The sequence below is a fragment of the Phyllobates terribilis genome, unplaced genomic scaffold, assembly GCF_046119375.1.
Source record: "Phyllobates terribilis strain yellow unplaced genomic scaffold, ASM4611937v1 Scaffold_4__5_contigs__length_816908805, whole genome shotgun sequence".
NCBI lineage: Eukaryota > Metazoa > Chordata > Amphibia > Anura > Dendrobatidae > Phyllobates > Phyllobates terribilis.
The window spans coordinates 635601135-635621207 of NW_027362764.1; the positions used below are offsets into that span (position 1 = coordinate 635601135).

General features: G+C 46.1%; 1 protein-coding gene across 1 annotated transcript in view; it reads right to left on the minus strand.

The window, feature by feature from the left end:
• Positions 1 to 19209, minus strand: part of TTPA (alpha tocopherol transfer protein) — a 48487-nt gene extending 29278 nt beyond the window's left edge. The window contains exon 1 of the mRNA XM_073679356.1: positions 18871 to 19209. Within this exon, the coding sequence (XP_073535457.1) occupies positions 18871 to 19074 (204 nt within the window). The 5' untranslated portion in view covers positions 19075 to 19209. The remainder of the gene's footprint in view (positions 1 to 18870) is intronic.
• Between the last annotated feature and the right edge of the window lie 864 nt (positions 19210 to 20073).

The following is a 20073-nucleotide window of genomic DNA, read 5'->3' on the forward strand; positions in this document are numbered from 1 at the left end:
TTCAATTGAGGGATAAAAGTCTCTATGTGACTGCAGACTGGAAACACTAAGGGTATGTGCCCACGATGCAGAAATGAAGCAGAAAATTTCTGCAGTGTTTCTGCATGGTCTTGGCAGTCAAAAACGCTTGCGGATTTTACACACGTTTTTGACGCGTTTTTACATGCGGATTTGACTTGCGTTTTTCAAATGCATTGGGATCTCAAATCCGCATGCAGAAATGCACAAATAATGGACATGCTGCGGATTTTTCCGAAGGGAAAATCCGCAGCGGAAAATTCTGCAGCATGGGCATAGAACATGCAGATTTTCATTGGGGATCATGGGGCACGGATTACCAAGCATTTTTAAAGCGTTTCTGCTGCGGAAATTCCGCATCAAAAAAAGCTTGAAAAACGCATAGTGGGCACACAGCCTAAGCGCACTTCATGCTGTCAGGATTCCCCGGTATTTCTGGCGCGAGCGGGCAGTCATGTGACCACATATATGTCATTTGCATACTTTCCGTCACATATGGACCGGCCTCGTTCAACTTCTTTCAATAGAGGTGAAGTGAGAGAAGTCAGATGAGTCCCGTCAGCAAGGGACTGTAAGTATGCCAATGTCGTGAGCGCACGGGGAATCCTGACGGCATGCGGTGTGCTTGCTGCCATGATTTGGCATCTGCAGTCATTTAGAGTGACTACAAATTTTTGACTCAAATACAAGACAACCACTTTTACTGTATACTTTATGTTCAAGTGTTAATATTTATCTATCTATCTATACACTATGTATTAAAATATAAAACAAAAACTCTATGTGAAAAGCAGCAAAATAATAGGCAGGGATAGTATTATTGTATGGCTGTGTGCCCACTATGCGTTTTTTAAGAGTTTCCGCAGCGGCAATTCCGCCGCAGAAACGCTTAAAAAACGCTTGGTAGAAGGTCTGCAAAGTTCCCCAATGATAATGCGCATGTGCTGTGCACATGCTGCGGAAATTTCCGCTGCAGATTATCATTGCGGAAAAATCCACAGCACTACCAATTATCTTGCGTAATCGCGGCATTTTCGCCGCCATTGACTTGCATTGAATAGCATAATATCCGCATGACTACATGTGCACATGCGGATATTAAGTGATTCAATGTGCGGATGGTAGCCGGGTCTGGAGAAGAGTAGGGTACCATAGAACCTGTAAAAAAAAAAGAATTAAAATAAAAGATATACATTATACTCACCTTCTGATGGCCCCCGGTCTCCATAGTGATGCGTCCTGGCTCCCCGGCAGCTCGCTATGGTCTAAAAGGGCCTGCCATGACATCATTTAGTCATGTGACCGGTCACGCGACCGCTGACGTCGGCGGTCGCATGACCTGTCACATGACTAAATGACTAAATGACGTCATGGAAGGTCCTTTTACACAACTGCGAGACAGCAGGAAGACCGGACGCATCGGATAAGGAGACCGGGGGCCAGCGAAAGGTGAGTATAATGTTTTTTTTTTATTTCTTACCATTTTTATTCTTTTTTTTAACTAACTTGGTTGCATGGAGTTATATTGTGTGAACAAGTTGTCAAGCACTTTCCAAGTGATGCTAAAATCGCTTGGAAAGCGCTTGACAACCCGCATGCGAAATAGCATGATCAAAATGCTTCACTTCCGCTTGTCCCTGGCAGGAAAAACGCATGTAAAATCCGCATGCGTTTTTTCTGCCAGGGGAGATGCAGAAACGCTCAGGAAAAATCAGAAGCATTTCTGCATAGTGGCAGTAGTATTATACACAGACATACAGATATAGTAACCTTCAGGCTGTGTCAGCTACAGCAATTCTCAGACATTATATGAGAAGCACTTCCAATACTAAGTAAAATGTCATCCTGAAGACAACTACAGCCGACACTCAGTAAGGGCTCTTTCGCATGTCTGGATATTTTGATACTGGAAAAAATAGTACCGGAGAAATCATTGTACGTGTGTATGAAACGCGAGGTAACCGTGTGCCACATCAGTATCACACGTACCGGAGCCTGGGAATCAGCGGTACAGTTAGAGCTGTTCCTAAGTGCTGGGTGCTGAACGCTGCCCTCATCATTGTCCACTGCCGGCGCAGCGATCAGCACCAGCAGGGGACAATGTTGAGAGTAGTATTCTGCTTCCACTGTCCAAAACCTGTAAAAATAAGAATGAAATAAAAAATCCTTATACTCATCTGTCCTACGTGTCCCACTCTGTAATCTATCTGACCGTACACGCCGAGGAGCTGGGGAGAATGACTCGCTGCAGCAAGCGGGCCCCTGCTCTGTGCTGAGCTCAGTGAGCGATGTCCTGTCACTCAGTGAGCTCAGCGCAGTTCAGGGGCCCGCTCCCTGAATTCTCCTCAGCTCATCAGCGGCTAGGTGGATTAAAACGTGGGACACTTAGGACAGGTGAGTATAAGGATATTTTTTATTTTATTCTTATTTTTACAGGTTTTGGACACAGCGGGGCAGAATACTACTCTCAACATTGTTCACTGCTCACGCTGATCTCAGTGCCGGCAGGGGACAATGATGACAGATGTCTGCAGCACCCATCGCTTAGGAACAGCACGAACTGTAGCGCTGATTCCCAGGTGCCGGTACGTGTCACACTGATGACATACGGATGTCAGCCGTGTGTCATCAGTGTGCAGGACATTTTGTGGCCTGTGCTGCGGGTAAAAAACTGACATGTCAGCGTGTTTTGCTCACGACACACGGTCCGTGAAAACACTGACATGTGCACAGTCCCATTAATTTGAATGGGTCTACATGTGTCAGTGTCTCCAGTACGTGTAGAAACTGACACCACAAGTCCTCGAAACACGGACGTGTGAAAGAGCCTTAAGAGAGAGGAGGGATTGGGGAGGGTTTACGGCAAAGGGCCTAAACACCTCACTCCTAGAGAATACTCAAAGTCCTCCCTCCTATCTAGATAGAATCTCATCAGTAGCAGCCGCCATCTTCTATCTCAGTAATGGGAAGTCTGTCTTCACTGAATACAGATTTTACCTCAGAATTGGGCACAATGTATAGGTATAACAATGTACTGGGCACTACAATGTACGGGCACTACAGTGGCAGATCAGCAATTTTCACTCAGCAACATCCACTGCTGCCTGTTTCTGGAAACCAGCAATGGAGTCAAAATCGTCACTACGCCAGTTGATAAATTCCCAGAGAGGTATAATTTCCAAAATGGGGTCATTTGAGGGGGATTCTGCTCTTCTGGCACTTAGGGGCTCTGTATATGGAGTCTGCAAACTATTCTATGATAATTTGTTCTCCAAGAATCAAATAGCGTTCCTTCCCTCCCAAGTCTCGCTGTATGGCTAAGCAGTGGTGATGAGCGAGTATGTTTTGTTAACCCTTTCACCGAGTATGCTCGGGCAAGCACCGAGTATTTACAGCTGCTCAGTGATATGTTTGAATTGCTCCCGTGTGCATGATTTGCGACTGTTTGACAACTTTAATACATGTGAGGAATGTGTAAGAAATAGACATTCTTCACATGTATTAAAGCTGTCAAACAGTTGCAAATCATGCACTACTCGCCAGAGCATACTCGGCGAAAGGGTTAACAGAACATACTCGCTCATCACTACTAAGCAGCACTGTACAGACACATATAGGGTATTGCCAAGTTCAGCAGAAATTGTATGACACATTTTGGTGCCACTTTTACACATTTCCCCTTGAGAAAATGTAAAATCTGGGGCTAAAACAACATTTTTGTGGTAAAAATGTGATTATTTTTTCTTCAATGGTATACAATTTTGTGACACCCGTGGTGTCAGTATGATCACTGCACCCCTAGATGAATTCATTGAGAGGTGTAGTTTGTAAAATGGGGTCTCTTTTAGGGGGTTCTGACACCTCAGGGGCTCTGCCAATGTGATGTGGCACCCGCAAACCATAACAGCAAAATGTGCACTGCAATATGGCACTTCTTCCCTTCTGAGCTTTGCACTGTGCCTCAAAAGTAGTCTTTGACCACATATGAAGTATTGGCACACTCATGAGAAATTGTGTAACATATTTTGTGGTCCATTTTTTCCTTGAGGCCAATGTAACAGTTTAGTGGAAAAAAATGGTCATTTTCCATTGACTCTGCCAAATTTTATACAATTCTGTGAATCACTTGAGGATTAAAAATACTTAGTACACCCCTTAATTAATTCCTCAAGAGGTGTAGATTTCAAAATGGGGTCAGTTGTGGGGGTTTCTGCTGTGTTGGTATGTCAGAGGCATCCGCAATCTGTTCCAGCCAAAATATTAATTTGGCGCTCCTTCCCGTCTGAGCCCTGCCATGTGCCCAAACCGTAGTTTTCCACCACATATAAAGTATCTATTGCACAACAAACTGTAATGTCTTTTCTCCTGTTACCCTTGTGAAAATTAAAAATTTGGGGCTGAAGCAAGATTTTTGCTGGAAAATGTATTTTGTAGTAGAAACAACAAGACATGGGAAAAATGGATCAGGTCAAGAGACACCATGTCCATACACAAGGTGCCCCAATATATCCAATATGGATGACACAGGTAAATATATATGTGTATGAGTTACTATATCTGGGTAAGGTAGGGCAGGGTGTCACCGAGTGCTATAGAGGTAAAAGGGGAGCGACCTTTTACCTCTGTAGCCCTCGGTGACACCCTGCCCTACCTCTCGGGCCCCCTCCTGTCTTGTGGCGAGTCTCTATGGGTATTATTCATTTCTATTGTAACCCTAATGTTGGTGCATACTTCCTACTGAGGCTGTTAAATAGATAGATATAGTAACTCATACACATACAGTACAGACCAAAAGTTTGGACACACCTTCTCATTTAAAGATTTTTCTGTATTTTCATGACTATGAAAATTGTACATTCACACTGAAGGCATCAAAACTATGAATTAACACATGTGGATTTATATACTTAACAAAAAAGTGTGAAACAACTGAAAATATGTCTTATATTCTAGGTTCTTCAAAGTAGCCACCTTTTGCTTTGATGACTGCTTTTGCACACTCTTGGCATTCTCTTGATGAGCTTCAAGAGGTAGTAGTGTGTGTCCAAACTTTTGGTCTGTACTGTATATATTTACCTGTGTCATCCATATTGGATGTATTGGGGCCCCTTGTGTATGGACATGGTGTCGCTTGATCTGGTCCATTTTTTCCATGTCTTGTTGTTTCTACTATATACTTTACACTATTGTCATTTTAATAAGAATATTTTCTAATAAAATCTATTTTATGCCATAAATACTCATGTTTCTCCTTTATATCTTGCTGTTTGAGTAGGTTTTTTTGTGGTTTGGGCCCGACATTGTTTTACCAGCCCCTTATTCCGCTTTGTATACAATATGCCGGTCTTTTTTTGTCTATCCTACAGTATGTCTTTCTTTTCTCTCTCCTGTATATACAGCCCCATCCTGCATTATATGTCTCCTCTATATACTGTAGCACCCTGAGGATTCGGCTGCTACAGGGGTATTGCACCTCAACCCAGAGGTGTGATATTCCACTCCCGGGTAAGGATGGAGTGTGGATCTGAGCTCGGTAGGCTGCATGCACTACACACATCCCATTTCCGAGGAGCAGGCCGACGGTACTCCCACTTAGAAATGTGCAGGTACGACCGAGTCTGTTCCTGGCTGGAGTGGGAGGGGGGTGGAACATCCCAAGTAGTGTAGGGGCAGATAGGGGGAGCAGCCTGGGTAAAGATAGGAGCTCATTGGGTGCTGGTCACCTGAGCTCACACATAGAGGGTGTATATAAGGTGGGCACCATCTAAGATCAGGGTCAGTCTGTCAGCCTTTGCAGAGAAGTCAGAGGAAGAGGAGCAGAGAAGCCCCAGAGAGAGAGTGGAGCAGAGAAGGAAAGACCCAGAGGGGACAAAGAGAGGACTCTGAGAACCCAAATTCAATCCCCGGGTGAAGAGTCAGCAATAGGGTACCGGATCCCAAACTGGTGGGGGCAAAAGCACACCCTAGCCAGAGACCGGAGGCCGTGGGCAGCGTCTGCCACGGCCACCCACCACATCCACCCCGAAGGCATACCACGTGGAGGGTCAGGGAGCCCAAGGCCAAGGGTGTCCCAACAGAAGGCCCGAGGGAGCTGGACCTAGGTGGATCACTAGTGGGGACGGCCAGAGGAAAGGACAGAAGGAGAGCTCAGGGTCACGCTCCGGACTTGTTTGGGGGTTGGTTGAATCCAGGACCTGGTGGACGCAGCACGGCTCGGGTGGTCACTTGAAGCTGGAGTGACCGGAACATCAGCAGTGAGTAAATACCCTAAACTGCACAACCCGACTCTGTCTTCATTTAACAACTATGCTGCACCACCACAACCCCCATCCTCTGCACCTGACCCCCTGAGGCTATACCCCACCCGTTGGGGGTTATACCACCAAAAGCTGCACCAACACCATCAGCCTCAGCGGACCCTGCTGCAGCGGCGGCCATAGTGACCGCAATACAACGGGTGGCGTAGTCGACATTAAGAACTTATTAACATCTGTAGGACTGCCACATACAACTGAGTTTGACACCCTGGGCACGGACCGGGTCACAGCCACTCGGAAGACTACAACCCCCATCTGATCCGGCTCCGGGTATTCCCCTAGAGAATATGGCCCAGGGGGCGCGTCAATACAGTCTCACCCTACAGCACGCAGGTACTTCTGCTTCTTTGTATGAGCTCTCTGTAATTATGCAGGCTCCGCCTCTTTCTGTGACATCATTCCACACAGTAGAAGCTGTGTTAAAGGCAGCTATGCTTTCAGGATGCCAGCTGAGAGAGGCTGCACCGATGACCGACCAGGGCCCCTGGAACTACAGGACGGTTCCGATGTCATTCTAAGGGGGTGATTTGTGCAAAACAAGGCAGATTTAAAAAATGGGTTATATATATTGGCACAAATGAATATGTGGTCTTGTAGTATATGTGTATATTATACCACTTTGTGATTTTGGGAACACCTCTTTAAAGGAGACAGATTGGATTTAATGAAGAAAATAGTCAACAAGTTTGTCGAAAAACATCCCGAACCATTGCACATGGATTACCCTATACATTGAAAATCCATTGTGAAAACATGCAGATTTTCCATAACATTACCATGAAATCTGCAGTGACTGCAAACTAGTCGGCAGTATGAACTGTACCGAAAGGTGGCTTTCCACTCAGGTAAGATCTTGGCCCACAGATATGGTCACCAGATGCCCCAATGCAGAGCAAAATCCAGTGATATCATCTCTCTAAACCAGGGGTAACGTCGCAGAGGAACAGCTTGAATCTTGCATTGTTTATCAAGTCTGAAATTGTTTGTGGTTGTACAAATTGTACTAATCTATAACTTGCTGGATTATGATAACACACTGACTTTTGGACACTATTGCAAAATCTCCAGTGAAGAAAAACAATAGTACAGTCTCTTCCCCCGTTCCTGACTACATAGAAATCTAGTATTTCCCTCATACTAATTGTAGAGATGGTGCCGAGACGCCTTCATTAGACTGAGGAAGAGAATGGGGCGATATGGTTAATCAGAGGAGTAATATGAATTCCTGGGTCCCAATGTAAAAGGACCTCCACCAGCCATTAATCACTTTAATACCGCTGCCTTTAGTCACTGAGGCACCAGTGCTCGGGGGGGGGGGGGGGGGCAGCTGCTACCTCGGCACAGTCTATAATTATGCCCCTGTATATAATGCTTCTTATAAGTCAGTTGTCTTGTGTTTGCATGTGATACATTAACCCTTTACATAGTACAAGCATCCACATGACAGGAAGCGCTTTCCCAAGGATATCCCTACAGGGAGAACAACTAAGAACTGGTTTCCTAAATAGACAGCACAGGCTGCTAGTGACAAAGTTGGAGGGAAAAGTAACTGCAGATCAGTCAATTCTGTATGTTATTTTATTTATATCCTGTGATAGGATGGGGTGCTACATAATATCAGGATCAGAATTAGGATCTACGTAATATCAGGATTAGGATCTAGGTAATATCCAGATTAGGATCTACGTAATATTAGGATCAGGAGTAGGACCTACGTAATATCAGGATTAGAATCTACGTAATATCAGGATCAGGATTAGGATCTACGTAATATCAGGATTAGGATCTAAGTAATATCAGGATCAGGATTAGGATCTACGTAATATCAGGATCAGGATTAGGATCTACGTAATATCAGGATTAGGATCTACGTAATATCAGTATTAGGATCTACGTAATATCAGTATTAGGATCTACGTAATATAAGGATTAGAATCTCCGTAACATCAGGATCAGCATTAGGACCTACATAATATTAGAATCAGGATTAGGATCTACGTAATATCAGGATCAGAATCTATGTAATATTAGGATCAGTATTAGGACCTATGTAATATCAGGATCAGGTTTAGGATCTACGTAATAGCAGGATCAGGATTAGGATCTACGTAATATCAGGATCAGGTTTAGGATCTATGTAATATTAAGATAAGTAATTAGACCTAAGTAATATCAGGATCAGAACCAGGATCTACGCAATATCAGGATCAGGTTTAGGATCTACTGAAAAAAAAGGATCAGGATTAGGATCTACGTAATATCAGGATCAGGTTTAGGATCTACGCAATATCAGGATCAGGTTTAGGATCTACGTAATATCAGGATCAGAATTAAGATCTACACAGGATCACTAATTTAAGACCAGTATGTAAGAGAATGAAACAAGTAATACAGCCATAATGTATGGAGGAATATAATGGTGGAGCGGACTCGACCTTCTGGGGTTTGTTCTGATATTATAGCTGTTCCAACGACCTTGACTCCTAGTTTTCGAGCTTTTAAATGACTTTTTGCTAATGTGAAAGCCCAGTTTTACAGTTTTAGTAAATTAATGGAGGTAGAGACATCTGATAAGTGCGAACACAATCATTATTCCATAAGGCACCAGTTTTGTGGAATGATCCCATAAATTAGCCCATCAAAATGTAGCGTTGTCACCTGTTGCTAATAGATATATTCCCCCATAGTTTTAGGTTACGCATAGTTCACAGCTTTCTGCATATGTATCTGTAGCTTTCAGTGTGCAGAAAGTCCTGGGGAGAGCACACACTGAAGACCGCATTGCCCCGATGCTTTATGTACTGACGATGCTCCTCATTACTAGCTCAGGGCTACTTGACCACCAATGGGGATTTCTCCAATATAAGGCACAAGTTGAGGATCTTGCAGCCGCCACAGACATTATCCGAATGTTTAATGGAATTTTCATTCTATTCTCTGTTGAGCATTTACAAGCCCATCATATACACCAGATCCTTTAAAAGGAGTTAACCAGGACCTGTAAGTTCTTAGCCCCATAAGAAAAAAATACAAAAGTCCCGGATAACCCATGTAAGTCATGTAGTTTGTGCGGTGTGACCGCCATGGATTGAATTTGTTTTTCTGCACATTACATAGATGCATGATGGAATTAAGATCTGAGTAAATTAGCGGCCAAGTCAAGAGCCTGAATTCAATTTGACAGTGTTAAAGAGACCCTTGCCACTAAGGAATAGCCCTGTCGAGAAGAAGTGTACTTGATCTAGAACAATGCTTGGCTAATATGTGTCGCAGTAGTATCCAGGGCTGTGGAGTCGGTAAGCCAAACCTCCGACTCCTCAAGTCAATTTCCATGACACCGACCCCAACTCCGACTCCACGACTCCGACTGCCTCATACATGGCTCATGCTTAAGTGATAAATTTACTGTAGCACAGATTCATCTCAGCTAAAAGTCCAGACCCTTAGATCAGGAATAGGATAGACATTTATAGGACATTTCATAACTTTCCCAAATTCTTCTGAAAAAAATATTCCACACAAACTGCATTGAAGTACTGTGCCCAATTTATTATATATTTTAGCCCTGGTAGTATCCACATGAATTTCAGGACTCATGGTTTCCCAGCAGAACATTGCCCAGAGCATCCTGGTGCTACCTCTTTGCCAGTTATGTGATGCACATGGGCCACCATATTATATTGCTCTTGGGTCTACTTTTGATTCTCACATGCTTATTAATGCACTTTTGCTGGTGGACAGAGGTCAGAAATGGCACTCTGATGGGACAAGATACACTAGCCTTTGCTCTCCGCATGAATCAATGAGTCACATTGCCTATGATCACTTTATAAGTTCACCAAATGTCCATCTTTGGACCACTTCATACCTTGAACATCACAGACTACCTGCCACTGTGGAGATACTGAGACCCAGTCATCTAGCCATCACTATTTGGCCCTCCTTAAAGTTCAAATGCTTACACTCCCCCCCCCAGTTTTCCTATTTCCAGAATATCAACTTCAAGAAATTGACTGTTAACATGCTGCCTTATATATCTCACCGCTTGTCAGGTGCAATTGGTATTAGATCATTACTAGTCACATCATGTGTCAGTGATTTTAAAAGGGTTACCCAGGCAAATGATATTAATAACCGAACCTTGGGATAAGTCATCAATATTGGATTAGTGGGCGTCTGGCACCTAGCACCCCAGCGATCAGCTGTTACAGGATCTGGCTGGATGTAAACATGGAACATAGATGCAATGTGCAGCTCCAATTCACTGTGTAGCAGTCGCTGTTAACTGCAGAATAGCTCCTGTTCTCTGTAATAAAAGCTGATCTTCAGTACTCGGCAGCAACTGCTACACAGAGTGCACGGAGTGTGCAGTGCAGCGCTGCCAAAGCTGAACAGTGGGAGTGTTGGACTCCCAGCATATTATTATATATAATATTGATGATTTATCCTAAAGTTAGGTTATCAATATCATTTGACCGGATAATCCTTCTAATGTCATGGCTTCTCAATTAAACTTAAAGAGGCTGTCCACTACTTCTACATTGATGGTCTATCCTTAAGAAAAGTCAACAATGTCTGATAGGCCGCGGTCCGACACCCGGCACCCCCACTGATCAGCTGATATCTGTGTTGGCGGCGGTGGCCGCTGGCAGGAAGTACTCACTTGCCGAGCTGCTCCGTCTATTTGTGGTGGCCAGGCTTGGTACTGCACATCCGCCTCTTTAAATCAATAGGAGGCGGATGTATAGTACCCTGCAGTGGTGTAGCACCCCCAAAGATCAGACACTGATGACCTAAGGATAAGTCATCAATGTAAAAGTAGTGGACAACCTCTTTAAGAATAGTCACATCCTTTCCAGTCAAATATCTTCCTGAATCTTTGTCACTCTAATGTAGAAGGTAAAATTTCATTAATATTACTACATTACTATACTACATTAATACTGCATTAAAATACTATTAGATGGTTTAGTTTGGGGGGGGGGGCACAGGCAGGTGTAAAACAGTCAGGTCTGAGTCCTGCTTGCCCCCGAGTATTTTGAGGCCTGCTGGCACATAGCCACATGATACACTAGAGATGGGACCATCCTGATTGGGTAACCCTAGTCGCGGTGGTGTTAGGCTCATTTTGTGAAGTGGACCCACTAAGTCCATGTCTGTGTGGGTACACGGTTCCCGGGCATTGACGCAGCTAGCAGGATGGCACATGGGGAGCAAGGACGAGGCACACACCCCTGCGGAGCAGCAAGGCGATGAATGCAGCAAAGTAAGCAGGCAGCAAAAAAAATACTACTATGTCTTGAACAACAATCCAAAGACACAGGTGTGTGTCCTAACGGTCCTTTAATAGGTCTAGGGAATAGTGATGAGGGAGCGTGCTTGGCTAACCCTTTCACCGAGAACGCTCGGGTGCTGCCCGAGTATTTTCGGCATGCTCAACAATTATGCCTGAGTCGTCACGGCTGTTAGACAGCTGCGACACATGCAGAGATTGCCTAACAAATAGGCAATCCCTGCATGTGTCGTAGCAGTCTAAAAGCCGAAACACATGCAGCCGCAGCCACTCGAGCATAGTTGTCGAGCATGTCGGAAATATTCGGGCAGCAGCCGAGCGTGCTCAGTGAAAGGGCTAAACAAGCATACTCACTCATCACTACTAGGGAGGTGATGTCACATGCCGGGCAACCTGCAAAGCTTGACGTGAAAAATAACACAGGTCAGAGGACCGGGGTGGAGGGAGCAGAGCCCGGACCCAGGACAGGTGTGTAACAGATGGGATGGCTTTTACGCTCTTTTCATCAAAATAGTGTCACCTAAGTACCCGATGTTATTTACATGTATTACTACTACTTATTTACTGACAGCAGGGTATCTATTCATTGCTTTTATTCCAGGTGCTCCCATAACATAGAAAGTAAAATCTTATTATTTTCACTGCATTAATATATTACACTAATACTGCAGTAAAATACTATTAGACAACCGGCATAAATGATTAGTGTAGAGAAGGCTATAATGACTGACAGAGGTGACTATCTCAGCCCATGTATTCCAGGGTTCGGAGCTGCTGGGATTTTCTTCCTGCTCCAGTATTAGCAGCGCAGCACAACATATGATGCAACCTCTGCACTAGATTAGTCTCAGGCTATGGGCAGACACACTGCACCGAAAGGAACCTCTCACCCCCAATCTGAGGGCAGCAGGAAGCAGTGACAGACCCCCGATCTCAGCAGTATGTCCGTCACTGAACAACGATGCCAGCGCTGTGAGGCCGGGAGTCTGATGTATTCATGAGACGAGGGCTCTCCCGACCAACCCATAGATGACTGACAGCTGTCTTCTATTACTGTGCATAGGAAGGAAGCTGTCACTAAGCACTGGGTGGGTCGGTGGTGCCCCCGTCTCATGAATACATCAGACTCCTGTCAACAGTGCTGGCATCACATTACTGTGACTAAACTGTGAGTTCAACAGAATTGCTGCATATTGCCCAATAATAGATATACAGGGTGCGCCATTTATATGGATACACCTAAATTAAATGGGAATGGTTGGTGATATCAACTACCTGTCTGTGGCACATTAGTATATGGGAGGGGGAAAACTTTTCCAGATGGGTGGTGACCATGGTGGCCATTCTGAAGTCGGCCATTTTGGATCCAACTTTATTTTTTTCAATGGGAAGAGGGTCATGTGACACATCAAACTTATTGAGAATTTCATAAGAAAAACAATGGTGTGCTTGGTTTTAATGTAACTTTATTCTTTCATGAGTTTTTTACAAGATTATGACCACTTAGAAAATGTGACATTGAGGTTTCCATTGGTGAACAATGGCTTCACTATCTTTGTACCCCATATACCACACCATATCATCAAGATACGAGATGTGCAGCATCTGAAACAACGGATACTGGAAGCCTGTGCTAGCATTTCTTCTGCGGTGTTGCTATCAGTGTGTCAAAGAGTGGCCGAAGAGGGTTGCATTGACAATCCAACACAATGGGCAGCACTTTGAACACATTTTATAAGTGGTCATAAACTTGTAAATAACTCATGAAAGAATAAAGTTACGTTAAAACCAAGCACACCATTGTTTTTCTTATGAAATTCTCAATAAGTTTGATGTGTCACATGACCCTCTTCCCATTGAAAAAAATAAAGATGGATCCAAAATGGCCGACTTCAAAATGGCAGCCATGGTCACCACCCATCTGGAAAAGTTTTCCCCCTCCCATATACTAATGTGCCACAAACAGGAAGTTGATATCACCATTACCATTCCCATGTAATTTAGGTGTATCCATATAAATGGCCCACCCTGTACTACTGAAATGATGGAGTCTGTCACCACTTCCTGCTGACTTAGACTAGTAGCGACAGATTCCCTATAAAGGGGCACTGCAGGCATGGCAATACTTTAAAAGCAATCTATCATGTCCAATAATGGCATTAACTTACAGATATAGGGTTAATCTGCAGGTTAATGGCTTTATAGAGGTGCCTGGCTGCTATACTGCAAGTGCAGCACCCAGGAGAAAATAAATTTTATTTCTGCTGGGAGCCGCCGGCTTTCAGTCATGTAGGTGTGCCCAGAGCAATTTCAGTCACCGCACACTATACTGTGAGTGAAGTGACTGTAAGCACGCCCCGGCACTTTGACTGACAGCTCGCGGTGCAGTGCATCTATGCAGAGCCGTCAGTTAAAGAGCCTGGGCGTGCTTGCAGTTAACACACTCGCACTATAGTGAGCGGTGACTGTTAATTGCTATGGGCATGCCTGTATAACTGAAAGCCGGCGGCTCTTGGATGAAATAAAGTCAATTTTCTCTTGTGTGCCACACTTTCAGTACAGCAAACAGGAACCTTCATAACGCTATTAACATGCAGATTAACCCTATATCTACAGGTTAGTAGCGTTATCGGACCTGACGGTTCCCTGTAAAAGAAATGTCATTTGTTATCTACAAGAAAATTAAGTCTCACCAGAGAACTTGGTTCTCATAACTTACACCGTACTTCATATGTGCAAACTTACTTTTGGCCCACTACTGATAGCTGTGCATTCTGTGTCATGCAACATTATTCGTCATTTCCTTAAAGTGGATCTGTCGCCAGATTTAACAATACAGAATGCATACATTATTAAAAAAGATATCTCAAACCTGATGAGACTGTTATACTTATTCTGAAAATATTCTCAGGCAATAAAGACTACTAAAGGTAATTACAAAAAAGTCTTATAATCACAGGGTAAATACTTTGGGGGAATCGTAAAAAGTAGTGGACAACTTCTTTAAGTTGCATTTACACTGAAAGATTATCATGACGGCTCGTTCACTGCAGATTGCCCGTTCATTGGGTTAAATGATCTTCAGAACATTGTTCTCGATGTAAACAAGACTCACACTGCTTAGAACCATGGCAGCCTATGTGTGCTGAGCGATTTAGCACAGGTCGCACGGTGCGGATTGTTTACTGCGGTTAGTCTGTGTGAACAGGCTATTAAAGGGAACCTGCCATGTAAAAAAATGACATTGACCTGCAGACATGGCGTTAATCTGCAGGTTAACAGGGTTCTAAAGCTGCCCAGCGCCTACACTGAGAGCCCCGCTGCCAGGAGCAAATGAGCTTTATTCCTTCAGGCAGCCCATGGCTTTCAGTCATAAGGGTCGGCCAACCTTGCTTCAGTCACTGCTCTGTGCATAGTGAGCGGCGGCTGTAATTGCGTCCCGGCACTGGATGACAGCCGGCTCTACATTAGAGCATTTTTTTACATGGCAGGTTCCTTTTAAATGACCCCAATCGTCATTTAGTGCTGCCGATCTAGAGATTTAAATGGATCCTTAGTCCTGTAACGTAGTCCTGATTGTGCAGGGAGCAATTGTGGATCCATACAAATACCTCCTGATCAAGGCTGTGGTGTTAGGGAAGTGTTATAGGGAGATTATCCAAAAAACCCTTATCTCATACAGCAGCATCTGTTCTGTGTTTTCCTTTGTGGAATTCCAGTGTCAAATGTCAGGTCATCTGCTCAAAGGATCATCATATAGTAGAGTAGTCACCTCCAGCTTTATTCCCACATTATAGAACAACGGCCTCTGGCCAGAAATCAGCTGCAGCTACAGATGTTATTCCGCCCAGGCCATGGGGCTGCAAAATAAGAGACACTAGAGGAGCGCGGCAGGGAAACCAGTGACAGAAGGACGGCAATTGTACGGACAAAGCACTAATAATCTGACATTAAAGATTTCTGACATTCAGGATTTTTGGATCACTGTGTACCAAATGGATGTAAACTTTACATAGACAGGAATATGGTCTGTTCACACATAACATATACGTATATATATGACACATACGGTGCAGTGCTGATAGATACCCTTAGGGTATGTGCACACGATCCTTTCTGGCAGCCCTTTGAACGCAGTATACTTTATGCGGCATCCAAAGTGCTGCCCACAGGTGAATCCGCGGATTCACCGCAGCCTATACATTGCACTGATAGAATTTCTCTTGTGGAGATTAGCATCTCTGCAAGAGAAATTGACATGCTGACATATCAGTCTCCGCAGGTGAGCCGCAGGAGCACACAGACAAATTGTGGACATGGGATTTCTTGAAAGCCCATCCACAATGCTGTAACATCTGGCTGCTGCGGACTGCACGCAACGCAAGTGCGCTGCGTACAATCCGCAGCCATTTCTAACCGTATGCACATACAGCACACCAAGGATAGGATAGGGACAAGGAAATAGAAAGATGATATATGAAAAAGAGAGAGAGAGAAAAAGAGAGAGAGAGAGAGAGAAAAAGAGAGAGAGAGAAAAAGAGAGAGAGAGAAAGAGAGAGAAAGAGAAAAAGAGAGAAAGAGAAAAAGAGAGAGAGAAAAAGAAAGAGAGAGAGAGAAAGAAAGAGAGAGAGAGAGAGAGAGAGAAACAAAAGGAGAAAGACAGAGAAGGGGAAAGAAGCACAAAGAGAAGAAAGAGAGAAAGGAAAGAGAAGAAAGGGGAGGAATAAAGAGGGAAGAAAGAAGAGAGAAAAAAAGAGAAGAAAGGGGAGGAAGAAAGAGGGAAGAAAGAAGAGAGAAAAAAAGAGAGTGAGAAGAAAGAAAGATAAAACCAAATAAAGAATCACCTGTGGTATAAGGGATGCCCCTGTACACCCCTCTGCAGTACACCATACATCATACAGAGGCAGCACTCCAAATAACGTGTGCAAAAAAGTGGGGGAAGTTTCTTGACCCATGTGAGATGTGATGTTTCGGCTCCAGAAGCAGCAGTGATGAGGACGGGTTAGCAATGCTTTCTCTGTACACTTTGCAGAGTGTATCTGGAGGGCTGCCTGCTCTGTATGATGGCAGCATTACCAGCAGTGCCCGGGGCTGCCTCTCCTCATACACCCTGCACACCCGGGCACTTACCCTCACTGCCTGCTCTGTATGATGGCAGCATTACCAGCAGTGCCCGGAGCTGCCTCTCCTCATACACCCTGCACACCCGGGCACTTACCCTCACTGCCAGCTCTGTATGATGGCAGCATTACCAGCAGTGCCCGGAGCTGCCTCTCCTCATACACCCTGCACACCCGGGCACTTACCCTCACTGCCTGCTCTGTATGATGGCAGCATTACCAGCAGTGCCCGGAGCAGCCTCTCCTCTTACACCCTGCACACCCGGGCACTTACCCTCTCTGCCAGCTCTGTATGATGGCAGCATTACCAGCAGTGCCCGGGGCTGCCTCTCCTCATACACCCTGCACACCCGGGCACTTACCCTCTCTGCCAGCTCTGTATGATGGCAGCATTACCAGCAGTGCCCGGAGCTGCCTCTCCTCATACACCCTGCACACCCGGGCACTTACCCTCACTGCCAGCTCTGTATGATGGCAGCATTACCAGCAGTGCCCGGAGCTGCCTCTCCTCATACACCCTGCACACCCGGGCACTTACCCTCACTGCCAGCTCTGTATGATGGCAGCATTACCAGCAGTGCCCGGAGCTGCCTCTCCTCATACACCCTGCACACCCGGGCACTTACCCTCACTGCCTGCTCTGTATGATGGCAGCATTACCAGCAGTGCCCGGAGCAGCCTCTCCTCATACACCCAGCACACCCGGGCACTTACCCTCACTGCCAGCTCTGTATGATGGCAGCATTACCAGCAGTGCCCGGAGCAGCCTCTCCTCATACACCCAGCACACCCGGGCACTTACCCTCACTGCCTGCTCTGTATGATGGCAGCATTACCAGCAGTGCCCGGAGCAGCCTCTCCTCATACACCCAGCACACCCGGGCACTTACCCTCACTGCCTGCTCTGTATGATGGCAGCATTACCAGCAGTGCCCGGAGCTGCCTCTCCTCATACACCCTGCACACCCGGGCACTTACCCTCACTGCCTGCTCTGTATGATGGCAGCATTACCAGCAGTGCCCGGAGCTGCCTCTCCTCTTACACCCTGCACACCTGGGCACTTACCCTCACTGCCTGCTCTGTATGATGGCAGCATTACCAGCAGTGCCCGGAGCTGCCTCTCCTCTTACACCCTGCACACCCGGGCACTTACCCTCTCTGCCAGCTCTGTATGATGGCAGCATTACCAGCAGTGCCCGGAGCTGCCTCTCCTCTTACACCCTGCACACCCGGGCACTTACCCTCTCTGCCAGCTCTGTATGATGGCAGCATTACCAGCAGTGCCCGGAGCACCCTCTCCTCATACACCCTGCACACCCGGGCACTTACCCTCACTGCCAGCTCTGTATGATGGCAGCATTACCAACAGTGCCCGGAGCTGCCTCTCCTCATACACCCTGCACACCCGGGCACTTACCCTCACTGCCAGCTCTGTATGATGGCAGCATTACCAGCAGTGCCCGGAGCTGCCTCTCCTCATACACCCTGCACACCCGGGCACTTACCCTCTCTGCCAGCTCTGTATGATGGCAGCATTACCAGCAGTGCCCGGAGCTGCCTCTCCTCATACACCCTGCACACCCGGGCACTTACCCTCACTGCCTGCTCTGTATGATGGCAGCATTACCAGCAGTGCCCGGAGCTGCCTCTCCTCATACACCCAGCACACCCGGGCACTTACCCTCTCTGCCAGCTCTGTATGATGGCAGCATTACCAGCAGTGCCCGGAGCTGCCTCTCCTCATACACCCAGCACACCCGGGCACTTACCCTCACTGCCAGCTCTGTATGATGGCAGCATTACCAGCAGTGCCCGGAGCTGCCTCTCCTCATACACCCTGCACACCCGGGCACTTACCCTCACTGCCAGCTCTGTATGATGGCAGCATTACCAGCAGTGCCCGGAGCTGCCTCTCCTCATACACCCAGCACACCCGGGCACTTACCCTCTCTGCCAGCTCTGTATGATGGCAGCATTACCAGCAGTGCCCGGAGCTGCCTCTCCTCATACACCCTGCACACCCGGGCACTTACCCTCTCTGCCAGCTCTGTATGATGGCAGCATTACCAGCAGTGCCCGGAGCTGCCTCTCCTCATACACCCAGCACACCCGGGCACTTACCCTCACTGCCTGCTCCATGTAGAAGTCTCTGGCTCGGAGAAACCTGAGTAAGAAGTGGTCGGAGAGCCCCAGGGGCCAGTGGCCGCTCTCAGCCTCCGCCCTCCGCCGGATGATCCCGATGGCTTCTGTCACCACCGGGGAATGATCGGGCAGCTCGTTCAGTCCGGGATTCCCTTTCTCATAGTCCTCCTGAGCCTCCGACATGTTCCTGCAGAGCCCGAGAAGTTTGGTTATGTTCCTCCTCCTGCTGCAGGGAGGGAGGCCGCTGTGCGGCGCTGTGCGGGGCTGTGCTCTGCTGCTGGGACATGTGCACCCGCTGTTAAAGGGACAGAGACGTCAGTGCACAGTGACCAGTGCGATGCTCACACAGGGGTGTAATTGGGCAGCGCCCCATCAGAGCTGCCCATGGACACATCGCTGCACACTGCTGCCTGTGACCCCAGAGATCCACCTGTGGGTACAGTGGGCATACACTGTGATTACTGTGGGCACTTGTGAACAGTTACTAACATCATTGTATGTTCTTACTGGAGTCATTTGTTCATGCAGAGAATGAAACACAAAGGCAATTGTATTAAGCAAAAAACTTTTACGTTCGGTTAGCGCACACCACCATATTTTCTGTCTGAGAGCGATCCGACAAAACATCAGATTGCACCCAAACCAATGTTACTCTATGATGCTGTGCACATGCCTGATTTTTTTCCTTAGACTGAGCTGGTCTGAGGGAAAAAAAAATAAAAAAATTGCTGCATGTTCAAATTTAGGCCACGGACCCACTATCAGTGTTCGGTCAGTATTTTTTCTCAGGAGTGGAAGCCAAAACCAGGAGTGGGTGATAAATGCAGAATTGGTGACTTGTTTCCATTATACCTTTTCGCTGATTGTTCCTCACCTGGTTTTGGCTTCCACTCATGAGAAAAAATACTGACCAAATACTGATAGTGGGGCCGTGGCCTTAGGACTCATACCCATATGTGTGAAAAAAAAAGTTACGTTTTCTGGACCGAAAAAACGACTGAGTGTCATGCGAGTGCTATGTGATTTTCACGCACCAGCTCTTTAAAAGCCAGCAATACGTCAGGCGCATACAGTTACAATACAGCGGTACCCAACAATTTAGAATAGAAAGAATAGATGTTCACACATAGAATAGATAGAAAGATGTAAGTGACATATATAATAACAATAGTTATAATAATA